The following is a 12,592-nucleotide window of genomic DNA, read 5'->3' on the forward strand; positions in this document are numbered from 1 at the left end:
GTGTTTTTACAAAATTTTAAACTTATTAGGACTTACATGTAATTTTTAGAGGCACTTTTGTTAGATTTCAAACCTTTGGACAAAACCGGTCAACCCAAGACCCGGACACTTGTTGGGTTTCATCCCGAGTTAGGTTTTAAAACATTCATTGAAGTGTTTGAATCTCATCATCACTTTAAAAAGTTGATATATATTTGGTTCTTGTAAGGAACCTACCATTTTACGGCTATATGAGTCATAAAAGAATTTCTTGGTCAATACACCATATATTCGTAGAGATTCTCGAGTAATAGTGACAAAGCATAAATACTGCACACACAAAATATTATTGAAAAAATAAAGATTATCTTACAACCTAATTTTACAAACTTTTTCTCATAACCCCAATGTAATAGCTCACAATTGAACAGATAGAATCCATTGCTAGGTAGGTAGAACTCATTGCAAGCTACGTCGGATTTGTAAAATAAAATTTATAAGATTTAACTGTAGATATAGTATTGCCCTTGTTGAAAATGTAACAAGATACTTAAAAATTAAAATTATAAGAAAAAACTTAAGGAACATTGTTGTAATATGTTACAAAATGACATTTCAAGGTTGTAAAGTTTATATGTTTGTTTGTTCCTGAGCTATTAGTCAAATTCCTTGATTCAATACACTTATTTTGACAAATCACATAAAAATATCAATGTGATGGATAGGTCTTAAAGGTGCCTATCAATCCGGATATTTCCCGTCATCTCCATCTGCGGTGTAGTTTTGAAAAGAAGCCGCAACGCCTAACTGATAACATAAATCTACTGTTCAAAACTATGTACCTATTTCCTAATGAATTAAAAGATGACAAATGTGAAAGACTTTTGAACTGAACAGATATTACACATTTACACTACAGTGACTTTATGAACTAAACTATTTAAAAAAAATTAAACTATAATAACTGTGTGCATAAGTGTGTAGGTGCGCTAACTAATACAAGAAATTATTGTACAGTTACTCCAGAGAGCATCCACCACTATTGTCCCTGGTCAAAAAAATGTTGGCTTTAAAGAGCCTTTTTTCCTGCTGATAACAAAAAAAATATTAAACGATTGACCATATTAAAAACTAAAACTAAGCAACCATCTGTCAAAAAAAAAAAAAAAATACAATGAAAAGAAAGAAGAAATAAAATAGGGAAGTTTCCTATTTAACTTACATCTTGACATATACAGGCAAAAGGAACATAGGGTGTAGTTTTTGCGTTATGAATCAAAGGAGGTAACGCCCTGTGTGTTTTCTTCACAGAGATCTGATTGGGATTCACTGCGAATGATCATAGGGGGCGACCATTGATCTGGCACCATCAGAAAATATGTGCTCATAGCTTTCCTGAACCGTTTCTTGTATTGCTGGGGGGAGATGACAGTCGGAGTTGTGTTCTTGGGTCCGCCAAGGATTCCTGTAGTCTTCACCCAAGTTTCCAGGTGCTTGTCCCATGTATATTGCCTCATAAAATCAATGATCCCAAGCACCAGTTCGTGCTTTTCCTCGTCCACACCAACCAGTAACGAGTAGTCCATAACATCAATTGACTGCAACCACATGTATAAACATATCATGAAAATATAAAGCAAGTGAAATAGAAGAGCAACAGTAGCAGTATTGCAATTAATTTTAAACAGTTATACAATGCGTTAGAGAGAGACTAAATCCAACGTGGGTAGCCTCAAAGCCTTAAGATGATCACTGGGAAGATGAAAATCAAGGCACACAATTTCTCCAACATTTCTCTACCGCCCAAAACCAAAATATGGACATATGGATAGATGACAACAGATATAAATACTGTTTCACATACGATACTAAACTCGCCTGCCCAGTATCATTATTACCGACTCTAGCAACAGCCGTACCAGCTTTAATTTCTAGTTCAAACACTTAAAAAGTAAGATTTAAAAGGAAACAACAATAAAAATAAAATCCTGTATCTCATATTCTCATCCAATATACCAGCACAGAAAACAAACAGTTTATGTAGTATCAAGAGACGAGCAATCAATTCCAACATACAGCAAGAAATGCAGTATCATTCCAGACGGCTCTTTCCAGCAATCGCTTTGCCCTGTTTCCCACAAAAATTGGAGAAGTTGGCATAGTTTCGATCAAATTCTGATCTAGCAGAACTTTATTACTCCCACTGGTATCTGGGTTATACCGTGATCGAGAAGAACCCTTGAGGTCATAAAGTCGTGTAATGGTGCGCCTAAAAAGAAGATTCTCCATGACTAAAACATCCATCTTTGTTTCTTTCCCTCCTTTAAGGTGCTTTGATAAAACCTTAAACAAAAAACCAACAAAAGATAATAAATTAATATAAGAGTTGCATACAACTGGCTTAAATTGACATCTGAAACAAATGGTGTGAAAGCTTATGGAATGCAGTTGAAAACAAAATTAATCTTTTCAGTTAGTAGCACTTATACATTCAACTTCTCAGCATCAGAGAATCGTTAATTTTATACCTATAACCTGTAGATATATTAACATGTATTAGACATGGTTAACAATACATGTAGCTTGCATATAAGGCTCATGGAGAATACTTGGAAGCTCCAAGGTGTGCAACCATCTGGCTAGAGTACATTCCCAAAACATGAATTAAAGAAGATGGTTATCAATATAGAACAAACTCAAATACCGAGTCTTACACCATGGAGATTTGCCTTGAATTATTTTTCATAGGTAATTAAATGATGAAAAATGTTATCCTTACAAAAACCCATATAAAGAAGGCTACAAACTAACATCATCTAGAAGAAAAAAACAAAGAAAAAACGGAAAAAGAGAAAGAGAGAGAGAGAGAGAGAGAAATCATGAAAATCAAGGGTGTAGATTGTCTTTGTATACCCCCTTTGTATGTGTCTTTGTAAAACTAGCATTGCTCTTAAATGATATGGTGGCAAAAAGAAAGAATAATACCTGGTAAATACCTAGGATCTTTGCCAGGCAAGTTGGGCTTCCTGTACCAATAGAATGTGACAAATACTTAAAATAAGCTGGCCCAAACTTGATGAACGACTCCAGCTCTGTCTTTGTAACTTGTTTGACAATAAACCGATCATCTAAGGTTTTTGCAAAGAAGGCATTGCTTTTTCCACCTTGGGCCTCCCACTTCTTACAACGACTTAGAGATCGTATGAAATCTAACTCAGAAGGGCAACATTTTCTCCTCAGGGCATCAAAACGCTTAGCATAGTAACAGGTAACTGTGTACTTTACTTTCCCAAGAGGGCCATCATCTGCAAAAGAAATTCTGGCATGCAAGTCCTTTGTGTATGACAGTGGATCCAAAACTTGGGAGCCCCTGGACCCGGACATTGATAAGATGCTCTCATCAGTTGACCCAAGACTTTTAAAACTATCAAAAGAGGTGTCATCAAAGGAGTAAACCGAGGACAGATTCACTGAATCAGAAACTGCAGAATCAGCAGCATCTTTCAGTCTCTCAGACTCAGAAATCTGGACATGATAATCTGACGAGATAAGCGCATATGCTATAATACTAGTAGGTTCATCATCATAAACGGGCACAACAGTGTCATTAACACCAACAGGTAGAAGCAACCTGGCACCACTTTGCCGTTCCAACTCCCTAAACGACAGGACATACGTAGGATTGTACTCCGCAACAGCAAGCTTTTGAGCATTTAATGAAGTGTTTTTGTTAAATGAACTATAGAAATTCAGAAAAGGCATCCCAGCCCAACTTTTGGAGTAATCCACATTGTCAGTTCCCTTGGTAGATAATACAGAGCTAAGAGTACGTAAGACTTCAGCCCCACCCTGTTCCGTACTACTTGCTGAAACTGAATTTACCATGGTTGAGGAATCAAACAAGGCAGGATCAGGAAGAGAACAGTCATTCTCTTTAGCATTGATGTTTGCTTGGTGATTTTCACCAGTCCATGCTGCATCAAGGGTGTCAGATAAATTGGCCATTACAGGAAACTCCCCCTCTGATAAAGCTCTTCGGACAATTTTACCAGATTCCTGTCTTTCAAATTTATCACTAACACTTTGACAATGCTCCCCCTCATTCTTCAGGTTTAGGTCTTGATCTACACCAATTTGTTTGTGAACTCCATCTGGCTCACTAATGTCACCAGAGACTCCTCCTTGAGTACAATGTAGATCAGGCTTTCTGTCCAGAAAAACAGAGTCACAACTACTAAATCCTTTACCCAGCTTGGAAGTCAAATTCACTTCAGCAAACTTCTCTTTGACACTGACTGGCTTCTCCTTGAGTTTTGGGATACAACTGTTGCTAACTAAACTGGCTGCATGTATCAGGCGCTGGTCCCAAACATATGAATGGAAAAGTATCTGCCTTCTTAATTTGTTGATCTCAAGAATATCAATTGCAGGTTGGCCAAGTTTTACATCCTTACATACTGCTTTCCGCAAAGATTCCTAAACAATTACATACAGTTATCAGAAATAGGTAATACAAGGAATAAAACTTCATCTCATGAAAAGACTTTTTGCAGCAATAAGAAATAGGCTTTGCCTCCTTAACACTAAGCTAACTATGGCATACTTGCATGTAAAATTAAAAATTTGACATCAGAACGTTGCTTAATGACAGATGATCTTAAGCCGCAATCTGATGTCTTATTTTAAGCAGCATCCAATCCAGTACCTCAAGTTCTGATTTATCCCTTTGCAGAATCCCTTCCAATTCTGAGATACGAAGTCTTGATTCAGTTATTTTCGTGCCTCCATCCTCTGACCCTGCCCCTATTTTCACTGAAATCTGATGTAGAGCATTGTACACTTCATTAAATAGGAATTCTGCCCTGCTACATACCTATTAGGCAAGATAATTAATCTCATAAGCATTGCCAAATTGAGAACTGCTGGTTAGAACTAAAAAGAGTATTTGTAATCATTCTACCTCATTTGCTTCTTTTTGCATCCAATCTTGATTATCAGAGTTGAAATCAAGCTTTGATAGTGGAAGATAAACAGAATGAACATCAATTGAGGCATAGCGGAAGCAAGCAACCATTCTCCCAAAACTGCACATGTGACAGCAACTACTTTAGACAACAATTAAGAATAAAGTTGTCTCTTCGGGTTCATAAGCCCTTTGGTGCTTCAACCAATGCAGTCCTTTCAAAATTTATCATTCTTTATTATGTCAAACAACACATCATATTCATCTTCATACATCATTATCTGGCATATATAAGGGTCATTAACATCAAGTAGTAAAATGTCAGGACATAAGCAAAAACTTGTTGGCAACTTTACTTCAGAGTTCCAGGAAGTTTCTTTCATCTTTATTCAACATAAAGGGAAGCTTAAACTGCCTAGACAGGAAGTTTTTTCATCTTGTATGGTTTTTGTTGTCTTTGGGTTCTTGGGACAGCTTGTCCTATTTTTGTGGACAACTTGTCTATTCTTGTATGCTTTTTTGTTCTAAATAGTATCTTTGTTTCCTAGGCAACCAAAAAAAAAAAAAATTAACTTCTTGTCACTTCAACCTAAAATTTTCCAGGTGGAGTCTAGAAGAAGATCATATAAGCAAAACTATGCAGTCATGCAACCAGCATGTTAAATGCATTTTCCCCATAAATAAAAAATACTCATTGACATTTCATACCCTTGTCAAATGTATATAAAGATATCACTTTATGCAGGACAATCAAAGGTCCCTTTTTCTCTTTTATTATATTTTTAAAACCAGTGACATATCGAACATACAAAATGCACAGATGATGGACCAATCCTCCATGTGGGCATGTTTACAAGTAGTTTGTGCATATTAAACAATATATTAAAAGAAACTTGATACTTCAAGTGTGCAATGTAAAAATTCTTCAAGAGAAAGCATACCCATAGAACCGGAGACAATCCCTGTGAAGCGAATGACCACAACTTGCAACTCTGCTTGCAGCAGCATGATTAGAAAAGCTAAGCTCCAAAAATTTCCCAAAAGATAAACCCCAGGCAGCATCAGACATTACAACTCTCCTAGTAGCCGGAGGGAACCCATTGGTCCGAGGACATCGCAGACACCTGTGCCACATCCAAATTTTTCCTTCCCGTTCCCCTGGTAAGAGAAACTCTGGGAGTTTCTTAACAGATATCGTAAGACTGCCTTGTCGATGAGTGTAACAATGAACATGAGCATCTGATGGCTGGTCACATGAACGACAGCGATAGCTCTGACAAAAGAGACAAAGATCTAACTCAATTGACGGCCATGAAATTGCCAAGGGAATAAACGTCTTTTGGGAAAAGATTATAACAATAATTATGACTCTAAAACAAAAAAGAAAAGAAAAGAAAGGAGAACCTGATCAAACAAATGATCTCGTAAAAATCTCCCCAAAGGCTTATCAAAGCTATTATAGTATTTGATTCGTAAAAGATGGGCCCGTTCACACACAGTTCCCTTCCATACACAGCGTGTTGATAAGGACACTAAAATGCTCTGATGGTCTGAAGTTGAGGGAGGAAACTCTTCCTTTGAAGATCCCATCTCCTCACAGTTATTAACATTATCTTGCTTGGACAACAACTCTGGAGCAGCCCAAGAATTAGCACTCACAAGATTGCAACCATCATCTTGTCTTGATATGTCCGAGGTGCCAAAACCACTAGAAACTGCATGATCATCCAGTGCAGTTCCTCCAGCGTCCACTATTTTAGCCTTAAAAAATTCTTTAGGAGCCACTTTATTTTCCTCCTCAAAGGCATGTTCGGGTGAGGGATCAATATGGTAAGAATACGGGATATTCTGCCCAGTAGGAGATAAGGAAGCAGAGGAAGCAGCAGCTTCAATAGAGCTTGCAGAAGGTTCAGATAAGGAAGTTGAATTGACCCCTTTCAATTTGGACAAAGAATCTACATTGATGGTTGAGACTCCATCTGAGATAAGGCCTTTGTTGGATTTCTGTAGTTCACTTATAGGTTGAGGAGATGAAGGCTTTCCAGTGGCAGGGATCATAAAGCCAGGTACTGTGGAAATGGACCTATCAATGTTTGATGGTTTTTCAGGTAATGCAACAGTTATCGGAGACTTCAAAGGGAGTTCTGGAAGTGAAGCACCTTCATCAGCCAGAAATGATGTCTCCAGAGCCAGGTGATAAGCTGCAAAAACGCCATACTGCACCACATGTTTTACCTTCTTCAAGTCATCACCACTGGCACCCCTCAGCAAAATCTGAACAAAGTTAAGCAATAAGACCATCTTAATTCTTTTCACAACTTTTTATCCTGCAAATTACAGCCCCATAAATAATTCAAAGGGATGACTAAGGTGATCTACAGAAATACTTCCATAAACTTGAAGCACCTGCAGACACTGAAGAACCCATATCGCATATCCAAAAAGTTACTTCACCAATTAACCTGATTGCATACAACTCCCTAGTCTCTGCTACATTATACATGTAAATCGACACAAATTATTTTTGGTGTTACAAACAATGGTAGCCTAAATTCCATGCATGTAATTCAAATATGCATCAAGTCAGTCCTATAGGACACCAACACACTAGCAAGTTTCCACAAACATAGCAGAATGAATTCAAAACCATAGTGCTTGTGTAAATTGTACGTAAATGCTGCAGGACTTACAGTACAGCCCAAAGGCCTTGGACAACCCTCAAAGAACATTAGTGTCTTCATCAATTTCTTCCCACCTTGTCCAGCACTGCCATGTTCTTCAAGAAATTTGTCCACATGAAACATGTCACAATACCCCAGTTTCTGTGATGTGAGATGATCAATTGATGGGACAATTTGTGCACCAGTGCAGCGAGCTATTCGCTCTAAAAGCGGCCTCTTAATATTCAGAACAAGTGATATGTCTTTTGCAAGAAGGTACTCCTGTGCATACCGGGATACCGACTTCTCTACCAAAAGAACATTGGGGTGATGAGCAGCAATCTTTGCAACAGCCATCTTCAAATGGTCCATTTCCTGGAAAAGAGAAAGGGGCCCATAAAAACAAATATTATGACTTATTGCTTCTGGGTGTGGCAAATAGTGTGTGATTAAAGGAATGTTACCTGTGGTTTGATTCCTTATTAGAAATCAACAGACTCAACGTAATACTTTTACAAACCTAAAAAGAAGAAATAGTAAACAATATAAACCTGTTGCAACAAAGTGTCCACACTTGACAAGTGGTTAGCAACACGCTGATACTCCAAAGCTCCTCCAAGGATTAGAAAATGTGGTTTATCTATTTTTGATGTCATTCGCCGATGAGCAACATTTTTCTTACAAACAACTCCTTTAATCACCATACTGGAGAAAAATATCAGCATCAGCATAATTTTTAATATTGGTGGACAGTTAAAAAAAAAAAAAAAAAAAATTAAAACAACCTTCCAAAGATTACATGCAACAAGTGACATTGGCAACACATTTTTTGTTCACCATTCTGATCTATCTTAAATTTTCTTAGAGACAAAAGAACCGATTCTTCTTTGCATTCTCCAACCAGCTGCTTCAGAGTTTCATATCATACATAAGAGTTCACTGTTGCAGCAATTAATATTCAAGTATTATGTAGCATGCGGAACTTCACATCATAGCTGACCAACGATGTGAAGGAAAAGATTGCCAGTAAAATGCAATTGGATAATCAAGTCAGACCAAAAAAATCTAAAAATCTAATTCATGTTGCAAGAACAAAACTAATCCAAAACATCTATTGAAAACGAGAACTATCTACCCCACCAAAAAAGTCCCAGCAACAGGAAAACAAATCTAGGAATACAACATTAAAATATGATCATTGCCTATAAACACAGCCATATCTTCTAAAATCTATCTGTACAATCCATTATTAGCTATCAGAAAATTTTATTAGCAACACAGGATTATTAGTAGGTAAAAACTATCAAAATATGAACCATTGTAAAACCGGTCTATCAAAATAGCAAAACCCAAATGAGTGCACAGCTGCATTTGTAGGTAGATTCATAGACAAGTTCTCGATATATCTATTAATATTACCTGTCACTACGACACCCAGAAGCTATACATTTAACCTTCACATATCCTCCAGGATCCATCCCTCCACCCTTGCTAGTGTCTGGCTTAAGAAGTGTTGCAGCTTCCCATGACAAAGATGTAATTGTTTCCAACCAACTCTCTCTGTCATCTTCATCACCCACAGGTAGGTTTTCAACCTGCAAAAGCTGAGATACCAAAGCTCTAAAATGCCCTTCTACCACGTTCTTCATGGCCTTCCTATGCTCTTCACCTGACTTATCTCTACTACGGTACTCCCCACTACCAAAGCTGTTTGCAGAGCGTAAATATCCCCACTCCCCTGTTGCACCCTCATCATCATCATCATCAAATAGAACAGTTTCTCTCTCATCCTCTTCATCCTCTGGCTCTGGAGGGATCCAGAGCAGCGCATCATTCTCAAAATCCACAGGTGCACTATTGGTACCCTCCCCATCATATAAAGGAGCTTCACAATCACCAATTTCACCTTCCTGTGTTTCTTCTTGCAGATCCTTAATTTTTTCCGCCCCCTGTGTATCAAAACTCTCAGATAATTGTGAACAACTTAAACTTTTTCTAGTGATGTTCTCTCCTTCAGGTAGCACTTTATGTGGCCCATAAGTGCGATCAATTTCATCTATATTGACAACACCATAATAGTCATTGCCTTGAGAATAATGCCTCATCTCTGAATCTGAATGATAAACACGATAGTCATCATCCTCATCATCACTCCTGCACAAATGATAAGAAGCAACAAATGACAGATTAAGTGACAGTCAAGACGGCATTGGTAAAGTAAAAGCAAAACAAACATTAAGTAAAGGAGCAATGTCTAATTCTGACACCGTCATGTCTCCAACCCACCCCAAAAAAAGAAAATTTCTCCTCACACTTACACATGCAATAAACAAGAGCATTCATACAGAAGACACAAGAAACTTTAAGCTTAAAAAGTTTATGGGTGACATTGCTTTGTGAGTTACTCAGATTACCTGTTCATGCAAAAGCCCAACTGATTAGGAGTGGAATCAACCAATATAGCCGTATCAGGGCTTTTGCTCGTCACAGATGCTAGATTCTCTTGCTCAGCATTAGAAGGATCCATCTGTGCAGACTTTCGAGGGCTAATACAAGATGTGTATGGCACGTGTTGATAAGGTCCAGTTGAGTAAGGAGTTGAACCAACAGTACAGCTACTACTGTTACAAGTACAGCTGGACTTGGTGCTGGCCAAGCTTGTAGCAGATGGTGATGGACTGAGACCAGCACTGGGCGCATGGGTGGTCCCATCATCAACTGCTCCTATCCCCTGCTCCCATTGCTTGAAGCAATAATTACAAACCCTAATCCGCTCTGAATCTTCACAACTAGTCCTTGACTCATCAAATGAAACAGGAACAGAGTTTGCAGTGCACTTGGCACAGAAGACTAGTCCACAAAGACGACAATGATGCCTACGGTTGAAAACAGTGAATTGGGTGTCACACTCATAGCATACCCTACAGCTTTGATCGGGCATCCAAAAGTCCCTTGACACATTTGCAGGCTCACCTCTACGAGGTATCCAAGATCTCACCACGTCTAGAAACTCAGATAGTTTGTTGTCGGGGGTGCCCATCGGCAATGGTCCCACCCGAGCCTTCTCATTATGACACAATCATTGGCCACTCTCACAAGCTATCCACAAATCAGTATACAAGTTCCAGATGAGAATCAAAGCCGAAAACAGCTTAAACAAATCAACAAAAAAACTATAAAAACTCCATAAGAAAATTAAGAATTCGTAAATTCATGCATCCATTTTATAAGTAACATAAAGTCTAATGGCAATGAAGCCACAGCCGTGATAACTTGATTGAAAAACCGCATAATTTTAGAACATAGAATAAATATCGGTGTTGGAATTATTTTCACGCTATGTTTGCTAACATAAAAGAATTTTAGATGCATAACCAACCAATATTTGAGATACCAATCCATTTAATATATGTATATATATCTCAGTTCTATCTAATTCCAATTCATGACCTAAATTCAAAAACATTCCAAGCTTTCTGTCATATTTATACAGCTTCCCCACAATATGTAATAAAAAAAAAATTACACTATCCATTCAATTATCAAATGCAATTTTCTGATTCGTAGTGAAAGTACCTGCTTAGCCGCAACAAATTCTTTAGCAACTTATAGCAGTTACTCTCACTTCACAAAATGTTCACTGCAAAATAAAAAATGAAATATAAATAACCAATGCATGCAGCTGGTAAAAAGTTATTCCACCAACCTACACTGAACAAATCAAATCCCTCATCAATTAAAAACCATAATTCGACCAAAAAAAAAAAAATATGAAAATTATCATTCTGAAACCGTCAGTTTCAAATAAAAACAATCGCAATCAGATCTCTTCTCCACAAAATATACAACAAAATTTCCATAACCTGATTTCGGAAAATTGAAGTTGTCAAATTATCGAGAACAACATACAATAATTCTACTCCTACACGAAGAAACTGTTGAGAGAAATGAAATTATAAGGGCGAGAAATGGAGTTAACCAACACCTGTAAATTCCAGCCGGTAAAATAGTGTTCCGTTGTAGAGAGTATAACTGGTTAATAATTGAGAAATTAAAATTGTAGTTCAATCTTCTTCTTAAAGCTTTGGCCGTTGAGCTGTGCCTCCCTTGCTTTGTTTGTGTTGTCTCAAAAATTATATTATTTTTTCTTTGGTGATTAATTTTTATTTTGGGTTTTTGTGTGTTTCTGGTTTGTTTGTTAGCTTTTTTTTTTCTGTGCACAAAAAAGCCTCCCTTCTCTTTTTACTCGAACCGCATGTGTCATGATAATATATTGGTTTCGTGATAAGTACATATCTAATTTCTTAATTAATTTTTTGAATATTTTATTCCATTCAGGACTCTCTCGTTTTTTCTTTCGAATATTATACAATTTTTTTTTTTTTTAAATAGTCAAATTTTCGTTCAAAAATACACAAACGTAAGCGCGTATGCTTCAAAACTTACCAAATCTATACGAAAACCTTCAATATAGCGAAATATTGGATTAATAAAATAATTTAATTGCAATAATGAAAATACCCAAAAAAGGAAAAAGGAGGTCCTAGTCACATGATAAGAGCAAAGATTGGCAGGACGAAAAGAGGAAAGTAGGAGATGAAAATTAAGTGCTTTTTCAAGTCAAATATTTTATTTTATTTTATTTACTAATTTAAAATGTAAATATTAATTAATTAAATTATATGAATTGAGTTGACATTGGTGTACGATTACGAACCGGTGAGACGCAAAATTTCTTTTGGGTTGAAGATGAGGTGAGGCGTGAGCGTGAGTCAAATCTGGAGCACGTGAAGGATCACGATAAAGGAACTGAAAAATAAGAGAAAAAACGGAAAACATATGTAAGGCCTGGAACCATTCAAAAGCCGATGAAATATTGGCGTCAAGTCAACCCTCAAGACTCGAGTTTGCGTGAAAAACGAGAAAATTGGAAACACAGCAACGTAACCTATTTTTCCAGAGAATGATTCAATTTACAAGAGTTTACTTC

At 37.1% G+C, this 12,592-nt stretch overlaps 1 protein-coding gene across 2 annotated transcripts; it reads right to left on the reverse strand.

Annotated features, from left to right (window-relative positions):
- Positions 1 to 487: 487 nt before the first annotated feature.
- LOC116125905 (1-phosphatidylinositol-3-phosphate 5-kinase FAB1B-like) lies at positions 488 to 11,812 on the reverse strand. Of its 2 annotated transcripts, none has more exons than XM_031411617.1 (14): positions 11,588 to 11,812; positions 11,179 to 11,242; positions 10,017 to 10,701; positions 9,022 to 9,756; positions 8,154 to 8,307; positions 7,633 to 7,977; positions 6,347 to 7,216; positions 5,884 to 6,215; positions 4,940 to 5,063; positions 4,685 to 4,852; positions 2,965 to 4,455; positions 2,056 to 2,322; positions 1,202 to 1,577; positions 488 to 1,065 (listed from the first exon to the last, which is right to left on the reverse strand). In XM_031411617.1, exons 3-13 carry the CDS (start codon positions 10,640 to 10,642, stop codon positions 1,248 to 1,250), a joined length of 5,442 nt encoding a protein of 1,813 aa, XP_031267477.1. In that variant the 5' UTR covers positions 10,643 to 10,701; positions 11,179 to 11,242; positions 11,588 to 11,812; the 3' UTR covers positions 488 to 1,065; positions 1,202 to 1,247. The 2 variants fall into 2 exon arrangements, with proteins under 2 accessions (XP_031267477.1, XP_031267476.1); XM_031411616.1 differs by having other exon boundaries at positions 488 to 1,068.
- Positions 11,813 to 12,592: the final 780 nt, after the last annotated feature.

This window comes from Pistacia vera, unplaced genomic scaffold (assembly GCF_008641045.1).
Source record: "Pistacia vera cultivar Batoury unplaced genomic scaffold, PisVer_v2 Contig173, whole genome shotgun sequence".
In the NCBI taxonomy this organism is placed as follows: Eukaryota; Viridiplantae; Streptophyta; class Magnoliopsida; order Sapindales; family Anacardiaceae; genus Pistacia; species Pistacia vera.